This window comes from Oppia nitens, unplaced genomic scaffold (assembly GCF_028296485.1).
Source record: "Oppia nitens isolate AA-2021 unplaced genomic scaffold, nextdenovo-longstitch-racon4-pilon3 scaffold4_pilon_pilon_pilon, whole genome shotgun sequence".
Taxonomy (NCBI): Eukaryota; Metazoa; Arthropoda; class Arachnida; order Sarcoptiformes; family Oppiidae; genus Oppia; species Oppia nitens.
In genome coordinates this window covers 5,321,167-5,337,774 of record NW_026533232.1, presented here as the reverse complement: position 1 = coordinate 5,337,774, position 16,608 = coordinate 5,321,167, and the positions used below count along the sequence as shown (strand labels likewise).

The window sequence follows — 16,608 nt, the reverse complement described above, 5'->3', positions numbered from 1 at the left end:
TTATTTATTTTTATGTTAACTTTAATTTAATTTTAATCTTTCAATAAACTTATATTATTTTCATAAGTTATATAAAAATTATAATATTATGAAATTAAATCTATAAAATTTTTTATTAATTTATCATTTGGTTAATATATTTGTTATTAAAAATTGTCGCTTTTATTGGCAAATGTCAATCATTTAGTAGTTTAATCAATCGTAACATTAGTATAATCAGTGAAACGACGCGAATCTCAATAAGAAAGAGAAGTCAATAATCTTGAGCTCTGTTTCTATATATTATACAATACTATACTATATATTAATACTATTATATGTTATGCCATTCTTCGCATTCAATGATTTGTTTGAGAAATGAGTTACCACTGTATAACTGAAATGATAGGGAAAACCTAAAACATAGGCATACATACACTCACACAAATGACAGACAGACGGACAGACAGATAGACAAACAGATTGACAAACAGACACGCAGACAGACAGACAGAAAGAGAGAGAGAGAGAGAGAGAGTACAGTTAGATTTTGATAGCCTTATCCATTGGCATCGCTATAAGTCAATGATAGACTCGTCTGTATCCGCGAAGCTCAAGGATTTGATGGAAATAGGAGGCGGCGATCGTCGTGTATATTGTGTTATATATTGCTGTTCATAGCACAGCAATGGTGGTAACTGTGCCGGTGAGACAATGCTCTACTCACACAAGTGGTGGCAATCACTTAATAGTGGGACAACAATCCTGTTAATGATAGACCAGTTCAGCACACATGTTGGCCGAGCCCTGTCCGCCGCCGCTCCCGACGTTGTCTGTATTGAGAGAAAAGGTCCGACACATCTTCTTCTCAAACATGTTGTGTTGTGGACGTAAAAAGGTCTGTCCAATACTTAACATCTTTGATAATATTATATTAATATCTAAAAATTATTATTCATTTTATTAAATAATTGAATAACTCATTTGTCAATCAGTTTAATTAATACAGTATTTACATAATTTTATTACATTATTATTATTATATTTGTTGCTTAATATAAATACCGTTTATTATTTTGCAAAAAAATTACATTACTATTATATTAAATTAATAATTTATTTTATTGAAATATGATTAGGGATCACGAGATGTGAGGGGACAGCATATAATAGGTGAGGGCAGTGCCGGTGTATACACGAATTTGGCACACCATCATCACCATCAACCAGCTGTAAATGCCACACATTTTAGGAAAGCCATACAACCTACCAATGTTTATCACAGCCAACAGTTGCCATTGAGATCACGTATGCCTGAAATGGTAGTTCAAAGTGATTTCCGCAAAGTTAGTGGCATTACATCCGAAGTGTTCCGACAAATAGAGGCCGTCGAGAATGACTTCGACTCGACGACCGCCGCATACTTCGAATCAGTCGAGAAAAGAGGAGAAATGGTTATCCGTCTCCTTAATCCTCATTCACTGGGAAGGGCTGGCATTGATGCTCATCGTCGGTATGCAAATACTTCAGGCGGAAACACACAGTTTGTTGAGATCATTAAAAGGCCGGGACAGACATTAGGACTATATATACGTGAAGGCGATGGATATCGATGTAGTGATGGTGTCTTTATATCCCGTATTGCATTAGAAAGTGCTATATATAACAGTGGTTTACTTAAAGTGGGTGACGAGGTATTAGCAGTTAATTTAGTGGATGTGCGTCGCATGTCTTTAGACGATGTAGTCATCATTATGTCGATTCCCAGAAGACTTGTGTTAACCATCCGTTCCCACATATATTCGGGAAGTCAATCGGCAATAATGGCCAGAAAATCATTAAGTAATGATTACCGAAACCCTCCGATAGTTGTGGTCAAGACTGAGGTAGAAGATGAAACATTTGATGACAGCATTCATCGCGACACAGAAAACGGTCACTTAATGCAGGCCAGACTTAAAGGATTGCCCGATAATATTCCAGCCACGGCTGTGCCTTTAGATGGCCACCAATATAGAGCATTACCTCCTCGTCCCGGTATAGATGATCAGGTGCTTCATTATAATCAACAACCGTTACAATTAAGAACATCTATGTCTGGCATATATGAAAATCCGGTGCAAATGAGAGAAGACGCGTGGAATGAACAGCAAAGGACAGGTATGTCTCGACATTACGGCAGTATTGTTACACAACAACCAAATTTGTTGCGTCGACATTATCCACGAACTGCTGATAATCTCTGGGAATGTGTCTATTCATCGGGATATACATCAGATGTGCCGCTAACATCTTCATCACGCCGTAGTGGATCATTAGGTGTAACCCGTGCTGCCATTCATAGACCTCCATCTAATGCTCCTCAGCGGTATTGGGAGGACTATGCTATGGCCGGTAGTATTGCTAGTAGTGATCCATTAAGAAGACGAAGACTGTTAAGGACAGAGAGTGATCACGCAATACCCCCGACAATGTCTGATGACTTTCTCGACAGATATCTTCGACCATCGAGCAGATCAAGTGTGTCAGCCGGATATCCTTCAAAAGCTTCTATGCAAGACTTGAAGTTCAGACGATTAGACGAACTAAGAAATCAATTGACAGCAAATCAGGCCATTAATAATATGTTAAGACGTAGGGCTTATTATGATGGAAGTGCTTCAGACACTGAGGCCAGTTCTGGACCCTCTCAGTACTTACTAAGACAACGAAGCTTAGGGTCATATTCTCGAATGACTAGAGGAGGGGGCGGTTCGAGGGATTCATTTCAACTGAGAAGTAGTTCACTTCCACGCACTCGACCCATACATAGTGACTATCAATATTTACGACCACAAACAAGACGCCCTCCCAAACAAACTGTTCGCTTTGAAAGACCTCCTATTGGTTATGATGAGGATAGTGATGGTGCTGTGTCTGCACCAGAATTGCCGGCCAATCGATCGCGAAGATACGGTATTTTATTTTTATTAAATTTAATTTAATTAATATAAATATAATGTTTAAATAAATACAATAATTTCATTATAAATTATAGTAATTTTTAATAATTTAAGATAAAACTGACACTTAATTATATTAAATAATTTATAGGTCGGCGCACGGTTTCACCAAATAATTACTCGTCAAATGACTACCAGAGATGGATGGTTAGGGCGCCGTCCACTTCAGCTATTTATGAATGTGTGCGCAAAGGAAAGCAAATCCCTTTGAGCTCCGATTCAATCACCAAAATCGCTGTTTCGGCGGAAAGTCTTCTCGACACAATACGATCGGTCAGTTTTTTTGAGACAATTTTTATCTAAACTTTTATAATATAATATAATTATTATTTGCATTACAATAACGACTAACATCTATACATCTATAAAGCTTACAAATACTATTTAAATGTTAATTTTTAAGTCAATAACATTACAAATATAATATGAATTATATATTTATTAGGAACAGAAGCGAACACTTTTGGCTGATTTATATGCAAGTCGTGCAGCAATTCTCGGAAAGACATCACAACTGCTTCCCATTAAACGCGATGAGTCTAACCGATCGCTTACCAAAACTCCGATACTATCACATAATATAGGAGTGGACTACTTGAGAGCATCTATACCTAATCCGACACCAGTGAAACCCAGTGATGACAGTCGACTTAATTTGGTGACATTAAATCCGCGCGAATTCTTTAAGTATAGACCTGAGAAGCCGGACCGTGGACTTCAAAGTAGTGATGGTTTTAGTGGACTATTAAATGTGCATTTATTGGCAGGACGTGGCCTACGGGCCAGTACTGGACATGTGAGTGAACACTATAGGGACGTGTATTGTGTCATTGAATGCGATCGCATACATAAAGCTCGGACTGTTGTCCGAAGCGGTGAACAGAGCTTTGATTGGGACGAAGTGTTTGATTTAGATTTATTTGACACAAAAGAAATTGCATTTTTATTATACACTTGGGATCCACAGTTCAGACATAAACTCTGTTATAAAGGAATACTATATTTGTCTTCATTATCATTGAATGAAACTCCAGCCCATAGTTTGGCTTTAAAGTTGGAGCCCAGAGGGACACTGTATGTCAAACTTAGATATAAAGATCTTCAGTCAACATTCCAAAGAACAGTTATCAGTCCCATCGGTCAGACAGCGAATGCCGTCTTTGGTGTTGATCTCGAAACTGTTGTCAATCGTGAAAATTCTGGACTCAATGTACCGATAATTATTAAACGATGTGTCGATGAAATTGAAAAAAGAGGAAAAGATTTGCCGGGAATTTATAGGTTATGCGGGTCTTCGGTTCGCAAGAAAATGCTTAGAGACAACTTCGAGAGGAATGCGTGGCTCACGGATCTCAGTCCCGAACATATGCCCGACATTAATGTCATCGCAAGTGAGTTATCAAACATTTCTTTACTTTTAAAAAAATATTTTTTGGGTTTTAAGATATAATATAAACCTAATATTTATTAATTATATATAAATTATTACCAATATTTTGAGCCAAAATTTATTTTTATGTATCGATAAAATAAGAGTTTTCCGATACAGTATACTAATGTCTATTAACTTAATAGTATTAAAAGTTGTTTAATTGAAGTGATTTTTAACTTTAAAAATATAATTTTAGTAAAAAAGATTATACTTTGATAATCTTATGTATAATTATGGTTTTTGTAATAACTAAAGTATTTATATTAATTACACTATAAACTTAAATATTTATTTACATTTGTTACTAATTACTGCATTTCAATTTTTTTTTGGAAATTTTTATTAAATATCTAATAATTTAGAATAATGTCGATATTATTAGATTATGTGTTAATAATAATAATAATAATATCAATTAAAAATAATAATTTTAATTATCTATAAAATAGTTTTAATATTTACTAGTAATTTCAGCAATAGAAATAAAATTTCCAAAATTTAATATTTATTTGAGTCAAAATACAAACCCATAGCGTATATAACTTAGTATACCTGAATAACTGATAAAAAGAGCTATCATTTAAGTTTGACATCTCAAACAAATTACAGTCAGTCTAATGATTTGAAACATATTGTTAATATTGTTCACAATTTATATTTATAAGGTTTTTATTAAAGTTTTATAGTATATAGAGACTGACATAAGATTTTATTATTTTGACATTTTATTTTGTATTAAATAAATAAATTAATAAATTAATAGTATTCGTCTCAATTGATTTAATTGATTAATTTAATAATAAAAATGAGTGAATTTATTAGTCAAGATAGAGGCCATGAATTCTTGAGTCAAAATATAAATTCAATGATTGCAATGCGAAAGAGGTCTCATACCTTTCCGTCCGCCGCTTCGGCTATCGATTTGAGTGATTGTGACGACTGTCTGAGCGATATTAATAGCTCTTGTGGTGAAACTAATTGTCATCTGAATGCCAGTAATGATAGCGCATTCTCATCGCCACAACTGTTAAAAGTTAAATATAAGACATTAGAGGAAGAGAGCAGTAGATCTGCTAAAGAATCAAATGGAGATAAATGGACGAAACAATTAATTGGATCACCGAAGACATCCATTACACACAACACAATGAATCAATCGATTTCTCCGATACCTTCTCACCAATTGATAACCAATATTCCTTCTCCAATAATGTCTCCGTTCTTAAGCCCTTTTCTACCATTGCGTTCATATGTTGGAGGTCTTATTAGTCCGTTTTCAAGTCCGATGTATCATAATTATCCGAGTCCTGCATTTAACACAATATCAAATCAGGACCGAGTCATAGAGTCGGCAAAATCACACCGAAATGCCGCAACTCATGCAGATCCACGACACACATGGTCTGGTATATTGCCGACAACTAACAGTCAAAAAATTCCCGTCTATTCGTGTAAAGTATTTTTAGGTGGAGTTCCCTGGGAAATGACTGATCACGACATCAAACTGATGTTTTCTCGTTTCGGAAACGTGCAAATCCTACGGCCCGGTCAACACGTGAAACTGTCCCGTTCGAGTCAGAACAAAGATAAAGCGGGATATCTGTATCTCATCTTTGAATCAGACAAACAGGTTAAGGCTTTATTGAATGCCTGTATCCATGATTTTAGTAATGGCGGGAAATACTATTTCGCGCTCAACAATACCCGTTATCGACCAAAAGATATTCAAATAATTCCCTGGAATGTGAACGACACAACTTATGTGAAGAACCCATCGGCAAGAGTTGACGCAAATAAGACAGTATTTGTCGGCGCTCTTCACGGAATGTTAACCGCTGAAGGTTTGGCCACTATTTTAGAAGACTTATTTGGAGGAGTAGTCTATGTGGGCATTGATACCGATAAATATAAGTATCCAATAGGATCGGGAAGAGTAACTTTCCAAACAACCAAATCCTATACGAAAGCAGTTCAGGCGGCTTTCATTGATGTCAAATCCGCCCGATTCCAGAAAAAGGTATTTCTCTTTATATAAAAAACAAGTGTTTTGATAACTAATGCTTTGATAACTTATGTTTAACTAAAGGTTCAAATTGATCCGTTTCTTGAAGACAGCAATTGTAGTAATTGTCGCACAGAAAAAGGTCCCATTTTTTGTCGCGATGTTTGTATGACTTACTTTTGTCGCAACTGTTGGGACGGTATTCACGCAACGGAAGGCATGAGAGGCCATCAGCCTATTATGCGAACCAAAAACAAAGTCTAATTGTTTATTATTGTCTATTATTGTCTTGGATTTATTACTTATATATCTTTATTTTTATATTAATATAACTTAATACGATTTTATTAATAATAAGTATATTTAAAAATTAAAAAACTAATTAAAATAAATTATAGTAAATTTTGGCTCAATTTTATATGCAAAAAGTATTTCATTATTAAATTGAGTATTACTTCTAATGCATTTATTTTGGATTTTAAAATTATTAAAATTGAAATATGCAAAACAAATATTTTATATATCAATAATATATTATAGATTTTTTTGTTCAAATAAAATATATTAAATATAATATTAAATAATATAATATAGTATACAATTATTGTAGATTCAATACTTAATATATACCAGTAAATATCAAATAAATTTCTATATTTATTAAAGGCTTACTTAAGGACTATATCCGTGAACTACCGGAGCCATTATTTACTAAAGCACTGTTTGATATGATGGACGATGGCGTGAGTGTATGTCTGGCCGATGACCCGACCGGTAACGTGAAACTCATGTTTTCAATCCTTGAATGTCTGCCAAAGATCAATAGGGTTTGTATTGTATAGTAAACACTAATCTACTAATCATTATTTGTTTGTTTTATAATCTGTTAACTTAACGCATATCTCATGTAATATGTTATGTCATATCAATATAGTGTACGGTCTTGTATTTGATGGATCACTTGAAGAAGATTATGAGTCATTCAGATAGGAATAAGATGTCATCTCAAGCCATTGCCATCTGTTTTGGACCACTTTTTACGTGTCATTCAGAAAGTGAAAACCTTCACAAACCGATTGAAATTTTCAAGTTTTTGCTCGTTATTTGGCCTAAAAGGAGAAGTAATGAAGTGATTATAATTGAATAAAAATATGATATATTAGTAATTTTCATATCATTGGATATATCTATAGCTTCAAAAAGTGGAAGCAGTGATATAACATCTGTGAGTAAAGGATCTGTGGTTTCAAATCAAGATTCTTCACTATCATTAATGCCATCGCATACTATCTCATTATTAAGTCAATCCAATACCATTGCTACGACCGCAACAACTATTACATCGTCATCGATGGTCATAAGCAGTCATTTGCCACCCGTAAGCATCCCATCGACTTCTGCAAATATGTTACCGCCGACATCAGCTCTCACACCCGGGCCCTCACCAACAGCCTTAACAATAGAAGAAACGCCTACAACGGGTGCTATTATAGCATCGACAACATCATCGGTAACAACAACACCATTTGCAGCCACAACGACAACAACAACAAAATTAAGTTCTGCGACGGGTTTAAGCAATGAACCTGATTTTGGACATCAGGTAAGCGCTAGTTCTATGATGACCACGATATCCAAAAAGAGTGTGGCATTTGCTCAACCAAATGATCATAAGAATAATAATAATAATGGAACCGGTAGTGGAAGTGGTTATGTTAGCGGTACTGGTTCTGGTCAGTGTCGGGCACTTCCCTTTCCACCATCTAATTGCTAGCATTGACGATTGATCCACAATATTGTCTATTTAGTGATTGTTATTTGTTATAATTGTTGTGACCAACTAATACACCAATGAAATCTCACTCTAGAAGTCTATCAAAAATAAAACATTGTGTAAACTCTCTATTGTTTTTAATTTGTGATAAAACACGTAAAACCACTCAACTTATAGATTTAAGAAGTACTTCAGCGATCATTTGTTTTCATTTGATATATTGAAAAATTAACAGAAATTGAATAATAAAAATTGAAATAAATTCATATAAATTAATATAAATGAAAGACAACTATTTACTAGTTTTTATATAGTAATAGTGTGAACACACAACTAAATTCACAACTAAATTATTGTCTAATTATTACTTAATTTATTACTTGATTTTGATGGACAACTACTACATCCATACATCACTTACTTCATACACATCCACCTTATGACTAGTCATTGAATTAATTGTCAAAAAAATACTTAATTAAATCGTACCAAAAATCAATGTTTTAAAAAATAAATACAAATTTATACGAAACTATTACTATTGAACCATAATATTACCACAAAAAAACTAATTTTAACATTGTTAATAATTAAATACATTTTGTGCACATTATTAATAACATAACCGATGAAAATCTAACTTTCAATAATAAGTTAATAGTAAATATGATATTATTTTAAACAGTAAATCAGTTATTTATTGATTAATGTGATTCTCAATTGAATATAAATGATCTCTCATACAGAAGTATATAATTTTATCAAATCTATATAATTTAATTGTTATATTGCTATAAAAACCGATTTATTAATTTTATAGAAAATTTTAGTGTTAGACAAGTTATTTCTTGAATATTTAGTTATAAGTTTTATAATAAAAAACAATGTACAGTATAGTACCTCATTGTATAACTATTATATATTATTAATATTATATTATTCAGAAATAATACACAAAAATATATTGTTTACAGTTGTAATAAATATTCAATATTATATTAAGTCTAATTAAATAATCTATATATTTATTAATTTTTATTTTGTTTATGTGATACCATATCATATCATTCAATGGTGAGAATCGTTTTCTGGGAACACTTAGTTATGTATATAATTGTTAATTAATGATCTTTAGTGGAAATCTAATATAATATAAAAATTATAATTATTGTTTAAATTGACTATAATTATATAAAAAACATAAAATCAATTGTTTTACTCATAAAATATTGTCTTTAGATGATTATTTAATATAAACGCGACTCATCTGATAATTAACTGTAATATCATTATATAACTACTAAAACAAAATAATTATTAATATGTAATGATTATTATAACTATTGTGAATATTTATTAAAACAATTAATTACTATTTAATTAGACTGTGAGTTAATATAGCTAAAAACATAATATACAGTACAGTATAATAGATTGTGATTAAAAATAATAAAATTGTTAATTTAAGATTACATTATACTGTATTTGCATTTTATAACAAACATGCATTATAAATGACATTAATTATTAAAATCGTTTTTTTAAATTGAAAACAATTTTTATGTTTATTTCATTATATAAATTAAATGCACTGCCAATTATTAAATTAATTTTCAATAAATTAATTGTGATTTGAAATCTAATAAACTCTATTATTTATATAAATTATATATAATAAACATTTTAAAAATAATTATAATCGTCTAAAGATGCTTATAAAACATAAAAATGTAAATTTTATTTTTAATTTACTTTTGTTTTTTATATAAAGATTGTAAAAAATCATAATTGTTATCCAAATAAAATATAAATAGAGTAAAAACGTCTAATAATATTAATATTATATTTTAGAAACTTATAGTAATATTAATATTAATTTAACAGATTTTAATAAATAATAAATTCTTTAGATTTTATTATTAAAAAATATTGTAATAACAATTATTATTTCTAAATCTTAATTTAATGTTTATCATTATCAATATTTATAAATTTATTTAATTGATTTAATTTTTTTTAATCTTAAATTTAATTAAATTAGTTAGTAGAAGTAATCTTTTTAACATTGAATTTATTTTTAATATTTGATTTAAATTACAATTTTGTGAAAATTGCTAATTTTTATTTTTAAAACTAACTATTAATCATATAATAAACAGTAAATTTATTATATTAGTACAAAAAATATTTTTGTTTAATTTTCAATATAATTATTTATATATCAAATATATATACTCAAATAACCATTATATGACATCTATTTGTTTTATTTATAAAAAAAAGTTAAGCTGATATTAATTTAAATATAAATTTTATTTATATTTTGTTATAAAGTCTATTTAAAAGTTTTAAGTAATGAGTTTGAATATTATTATAAAATGTCAAAAAAATAATTTATCTCACACTGAGTTAGTGACCATAAATTATAGCATCACTTGAAAAGCAGTAAACATTTATTTAATAAATTATCAGATAATTTAAATATATTTAAAAATATATGCTTTTATATAAAATATAATATAATATATAATTTAGTCTAAAATTTAGTTGAAAAACAATTAAAATTTTGCATTACTTAAAAATAAAACACAAATTAGTAACTGATATTTATAATTATATTTTTTAAATTATAAAAGAATAGAAACAAAATATATTTTACAATTATTTATTTTCTAATAAAATAATGTCAAAAATCACAAAAATATATTTAATTAGTTTAATTGTTATTTAATAAAATTGTTGTATAATTTGTATATTCAAATGTACAATAAATAAGTGTAACAAACGTTTAAAAATATCTAACACTGCAATTTTAAATTAAAGTGATAAAACATGATTATATTTATATTAATAGTATACACTGTATATATTATTTCATATTTAATATATATATACAGTATATATTACTATACATTAACTGTATACATTACTAAATCTAAAATAATTGTGTTAATAAAAATTATATTTACTCTGTATACTGTATAGTAAATACAGTATATATATTTTTAAATATAAAATAATATATACTTTATATTAAAATTAGGTGATTCAGTAAAATATCAGTGAACGCATTGTGAAAATCTGAAAAATTATTCAACTAAATCATAATTTTAAATACGAAAAAACTTTATTATTATTATTAGAGTGATTACTGGTATCATAGACTCAATAACCAAAGATCAAAATGTTGTAAAAAGTGAAATCATATTTTTAGAAATTAGTATTTCTAAAGCTTTATTTCATATATTGTTTTGTTTGCAATACTAATGGCAATCATTATATACTTGTGTTGACTTTAAATAAATACTTTCTAATTAATAAATAATTGAGTTTACAGTCAATTTAAGATAGTTAATCCATTTGTTATTTTTGACTTTTTATATATATTTTTAGTTTTATAGTTTTAAATATTATTATTAATAATAGTAAAGTAAATTAGTTAATAAGTAAGTTTTATATTGAATTATAAGTAATAGTCAAAATTATATACTGTATTTTATTTATTCAATTTATCATTACTGACAATAATTGCAAATTATGTCTATTTCTTAATTTATATATCCGACTAAATTTTAATATAAATAATATAATTAACAATGTTTTATCGCAAAATGATTTATAACAAATATTATATAACACTTTATGGTTTTTACTGATGCCTTTAAAAAGCAAAAATTAATGAATAAATTGTATATAATATAGCCTTAAGTTATTGGTTTCCCTCAAAATTTTTATTTTAATTGAAAAGTTTTTTATTTTTGTTACAAATTTGTTACAAAACCGGTTCGAAAATATATATAAATTAAAATTCTCACAACAAAGTTGTAATTAATACTAACGATAACATTAATATTGCATTTAAGGTATATAATAATTAAGTTAAATTTAATATTAAGTTAAACACTCAAATGTATTGCAATTTTAATCGAGGATTTCATTGAAGCGAAACATTATTAGATTTATTTCACTGTTTTAGAAACGATTGTATGAATGAATGTAAGAGTGAGTGATTGAGAGAGAAAAAGAAGAAAGAAAGAGAGAGAGAGAGAGAGAGAGAGAGAGAGAGAGAGAGAGAGAGTTATTATTTTTATTATACAAAAACGACTATAATATTGTCAAATAAAGATATAATTTAAAGATTGCTAATCTATTTTATTTGACTATATTTTTGTTAATAATAAGGTGTAATTGTATATATTAAAAAAGTATTGTTAAATTGAAATCTTGATAGAAACGCTTGATATATGTTTCAAAGATTTTATATCTAATTATTATTTTATAAGTTTGAGTATAATTAAGTATTAATGAAAACTTAAAGTTAAGTAATATTTTTATAATTTGCTAATTTTTATTTTTTACGGTAAATAGTTTAACAAACTTAAGTTGTGGGAGTATTTACATATGTTTTTCATATATCGGAATCATTCACTTGTATTACCAAATATTATGGAAAAATTGAATAATAAATGCAATTGAAGTCAACCATCGACTGACTGGATGTTTAAATTCTCAGCAAATGATCTAATTTTGAATCAGAATTTTTGATGGCATCTAATCACACATTTTTATATAGTTTTCTATTTCATTGATATTTGTGATTACAAAAGTTATATACTCTTAACTTTAATAATGTTTATGTATTGTAAACTTTAATAGTGCTTACAAAATATTATTATCTTTAAGTTAATTTTAAAACAATAAGTTATTAAATTTAATTAATATAATCTCTATAAGAATTATTATGTCTTTTATATTATTTTTATTGTATATATATATATTGATTGATTCTAAAAATAATTAATATTATAATCTTATTATAACTGTAATATACAGTTATGTAGAAAACCAATTTCAAAGTTTTTATTTTCTTTTTAAAATATGATTTCATTTTGTACTAAATACTGTATAATTATATTTAAAACAAATGATAATAAAGATATATTTTATTTTATTTTGTTAAACTTTATTTTTCAGCATGGTAGTTTAAGCATTATTTTATAAAATATTTTTTTTAAATGTTTAATTTGATAAGTATCAGCATTTTACAAAATCTTCAACGTTTTCAAATATATATATTATTATTATTTCATATTAACATAATATTATGTAAAATTCTTTATCATATAATAGCAATTTGGATGCAAAACCTGGATGTAAAGGGCGTTAACAATTGGTCTCACTTAAGACACAATTATTTAGGGGCACTAAAGTAGACAATACTTGAAGAGATATACCAGTCATTAGACAAGTGGTGCAAACAGTGATTGTGTGTAATTGTGTTGTGTGTTATGATAATCTATCAGCTCTTTCAATGTTTTATACATACTGTATATACTGTACAACAAGCAGTCACCCGCCCAATAAAAAACGGGTTTAAACATTGCCTGTTGAGCACCGGGAGGGAGAGCTTTATTCATATAAAGTGTACTGATTTTTCTACACTAAAGTGCCGTTATGTAACATTACATTACTTTTTCATTTCATTTATTATATCAGTCATTTGCATATTATTATTATTCAACAGTTATACACATAACTGATTACATGTGTCTTTCCACTCGTGTGATTACATTATATAATATTCTAGTTATTATTTTTAAAAATGCTTTTTTCAAAAATTGTTTTATAAAATATATATTTCAAGATAAATTAATTTATGAAAAAAAGTGATGTTTTTTATTATTAATGGCAAACAATGATTTTAAGTAAATTAACTAGCAAAAATATGCTATACTAAAATTACATTTAATTATTTATTTTGTTTTAATATTTTTAATTCTTTTATTTATAATGTGTTAATAATTTTATTTTATTCTGTATTAATACTTTTTATGATTTATTTATATATGTTAATCTTATTTTATTAACTATATATAAATTTTAAAGAGATGTTTAAAATCTTATTGATGCTAACGTTTTACAAAGTATTTGATTGCACCGACAATAATGTTATTGAATTGCCAGCATTTCAGGTAAAAATCTTATTATTTATACATAGTATTTACAGTTAATTTTACACACAATATAATATACAAATTATATATATATACAGTATATATATATATATATATATATATATATACCATAACATTATTTAAGGATTATACATATATATAATAACTTTAACAAAACTATTTTTAACAAAGAGATAATCTATTTTTAATATTTTTGTATGAAAACAATAGTTTTTTTAGTTAAAATTATACATAAATAAATTAATAATATCAAAGCAGTTATATACAAATTTATTTTAAAAATATGAGAATTGTATTACAAATTGTAAATTTTTTCAGTAATTTAGGTTTCACTATTAATATTACTTATCCTTAATACTTGATTATACAATTTATTTTATTTTAAATGAAATCAGTTCATAGTTTTTAACTCATTGAAACTCATATGTTTATATAATATATAATATATTTATTGTGGTTATTTAAATAAAAAAATACAAAATACTAGACTACATTAAATTTTTCATCTTAAAAAACAAATATTTATTTTACAAAATATAAGTAAGTTTAAACATTAACTGTGGTTTTATTATATTTATTGTATTTATAATGTCAATTTATAAATATTAAACAATTTAAGATATTTTGATACAAAACTTTTAATATTTTTTTAAAAAGTCTGTCAAAAATCAATTAATAATGACTATTTTAATGTTATATTATTTTTTTAAAATTAATTAAATTAACAATAGCATTATTTATAATTTTACATAGTTTATATTTTAAATATTACAATTACAATCTACATAAAAATATGAATATCATAAAATATATGTATTATTATATAAATAATTGATTAAATCTTACAAAAACTAAAATTATTTTAGCAGATGATAATAATAATAGTACAATACGTTAAAGTTTATTAACTTTTTAAATGTAATGTAAATTATGGTTTTGTGTATATCATATGCAAAATCAACAATAAAACTAATGAACTTTTGTTTCAAAAATCTAACTTTCTTTTAATTTCAGTTAATTTTTAAACTTAAATACAATATAATATAAATATATTGTAGTTTACTGTACAGCATTATTAATAACATTACGGTATTAGAAACAATAATAATTTTAAAAATAATTATTATTGCTTTTAAATAGTTTTTATGTAATAATAAAATTGCTTTGTGAGTGTATGCATTTAATAAAATTTTATTATTAGGAATTTTTTTTAATTTTCTGTTTGATAAAATTATATAAAAATATTAATTAAAATATTGTATTTCTATATAAAAAATTATTTTAATAATTAAATTGAAAAAATTCAAAATCACTCGCAATTTTATTTGTAATGAAAATGTTTTTAGAATATTAAAAAATTTCCGCATTTATATAAATTATTGAATGATAGATAATAAGATATTTTAAAATAATACGATAACAAATGTGATATATGTATCCCATTGACAGTTATTCATGAAAAGGGCATTTAATAAATGCTATAATATTATATATCAACCCAACAGTTGCACACCTACTGTATAAGCCCTGTGCTATAACAACACTGACTCCACAGATATCTCATCCGTAACGACCATATTATACTATAATCTTTATTTTGATTCAATTTTATGACAATTTTTGTCGGGTCAGTGAGTTATATGGACTTATGATTTGCATTAATAGTTGGGAAATGAATATGTCTAGTGGTCATTACCACATCATTGGATAAATTGTTATGCTTTTAAAATTAGCTTATTATATAAACATTATAAATAAAATTAATTAATTAATTAATTGAATAGTTTGTTGAAAACAAAAAGTTCACAGTTAACAACAGTTATGCAACCATTAAAATTGGTCACAATTTGTTTAACCCTTAACTGTAAAATTTGCTTTTTGAATGTCAGTTCATGTCATCGACTTTATGCTTGACTCTCTCTCTCTCTCTCTCTCTCTCTCTCTCTCTCTCCCTTATACACACACATATGTATATAAATACTATATAAACACTGTATATACTCTCTCACTTGTTTCTATAATTTACATTATTGAAAAATAAATGTTCTTAAATATCGCACTATAATCTGTAAAACACAACTTAATGTTAAGTTTGTTGACTTATATATTTTTTTATGAATGAGTGCCAAACAATTAATATTTGTAATTTTTTTGTATGTTTGACACGATATAGGATTATAACAACATGATTGTTATTATAATTCTGTAAATTAAATTAAGAAATAAAAATTATAAGCTGTATAAATACACTTATTAAACATGAACATAATTATTATATTTAAATTAATGTAAACTTAGATTTATATAAATAAAAAACATATAAACTATCATAAATTAATGTATTTTATATAGTTACATAATTAGATTAATTAAATAAAAAATTTTAAAATTATAATTATCAACAGTTATCTAAATAGAAATTATAATTAATATAAATAATACAT

At 26.5% G+C, this 16,608-nt stretch overlaps 2 protein-coding genes across 3 annotated transcripts; both read left to right on the top strand.

The window, feature by feature from the left end:
* The first annotated feature begins 608 nt into the window (after positions 1-608).
* LOC128959980 (rho GTPase-activating protein 100F-like) lies at positions 609-8,352 on the top strand. 2 transcript variants are annotated; one of them, XM_054306030.1, is made up of 7 exons: positions 609-877; positions 1,119-2,934; positions 3,073-3,254; positions 3,433-4,372; positions 7,082-7,242; positions 7,350-7,536; positions 7,609-8,352. In XM_054306030.1, exons 1-7 carry the CDS (start codon positions 773-775, stop codon positions 8,187-8,189), a joined length of 3,972 nt encoding a protein of 1,323 aa, XP_054162005.1. In that variant the 5' UTR covers positions 609-772; the 3' UTR covers positions 8,190-8,352. The 2 variants fall into 2 exon arrangements, with proteins under 2 accessions (XP_054162005.1, XP_054162004.1); XM_054306029.1 differs by having other exon boundaries at positions 3,427-4,372.
* LOC128959993 (cytoplasmic polyadenylation element-binding protein 1-like) lies at positions 4,990-6,814 on the top strand. The gene is made up of 2 exons (XM_054306046.1): positions 4,990-6,430; positions 6,500-6,814. The coding sequence occupies exons 1-2, from the start codon at positions 5,219-5,221 to the stop codon at positions 6,677-6,679; spliced, it is 1,392 nt and encodes a 463-aa protein (XP_054162021.1). The 5' UTR covers positions 4,990-5,218; the 3' UTR covers positions 6,680-6,814.
* Positions 8,353-16,608: the final 8,256 nt, after the last annotated feature.

What these genes read in the sequence shown, in the direction of transcription:
- LOC128959993 (XM_054306046.1), top strand. Translation starts at nt 5,219, where the DNA reads ATGAGTGAATTTATTAGTCAAGATAGAGGCCATGAATTCTTGAGTCAA. An exon ending in CCGCCCGATTCCAGAAAAAG is followed by an intron (nt 6,431 to 6,499) that starts GTATTTCTCTTT and finishes GTTTAACTAAAG; the next exon opens with GTTCAAATTGATCCGTTTCT.
- LOC128959980 (XM_054306029.1), top strand. Translation starts at nt 773, where the DNA reads ATGTTGGCCGAGCCCTGTCCGCCGCCGCTCCCGACGTTGTCTGTATTG. An exon ending in TTCTCGACACAATACGATCG is followed by an intron (nt 3,255 to 3,426) that starts GTCAGTTTTTTT and finishes TATATTTATTAG; the next exon opens with GAACAGAAGCGAACACTTTT. An exon ending in TATTTGGCCTAAAAGGAGAA is followed by an intron (nt 7,537 to 7,608) that starts GTAATGAAGTGA and finishes ATATATCTATAG; the next exon opens with CTTCAAAAAGTGGAAGCAGT.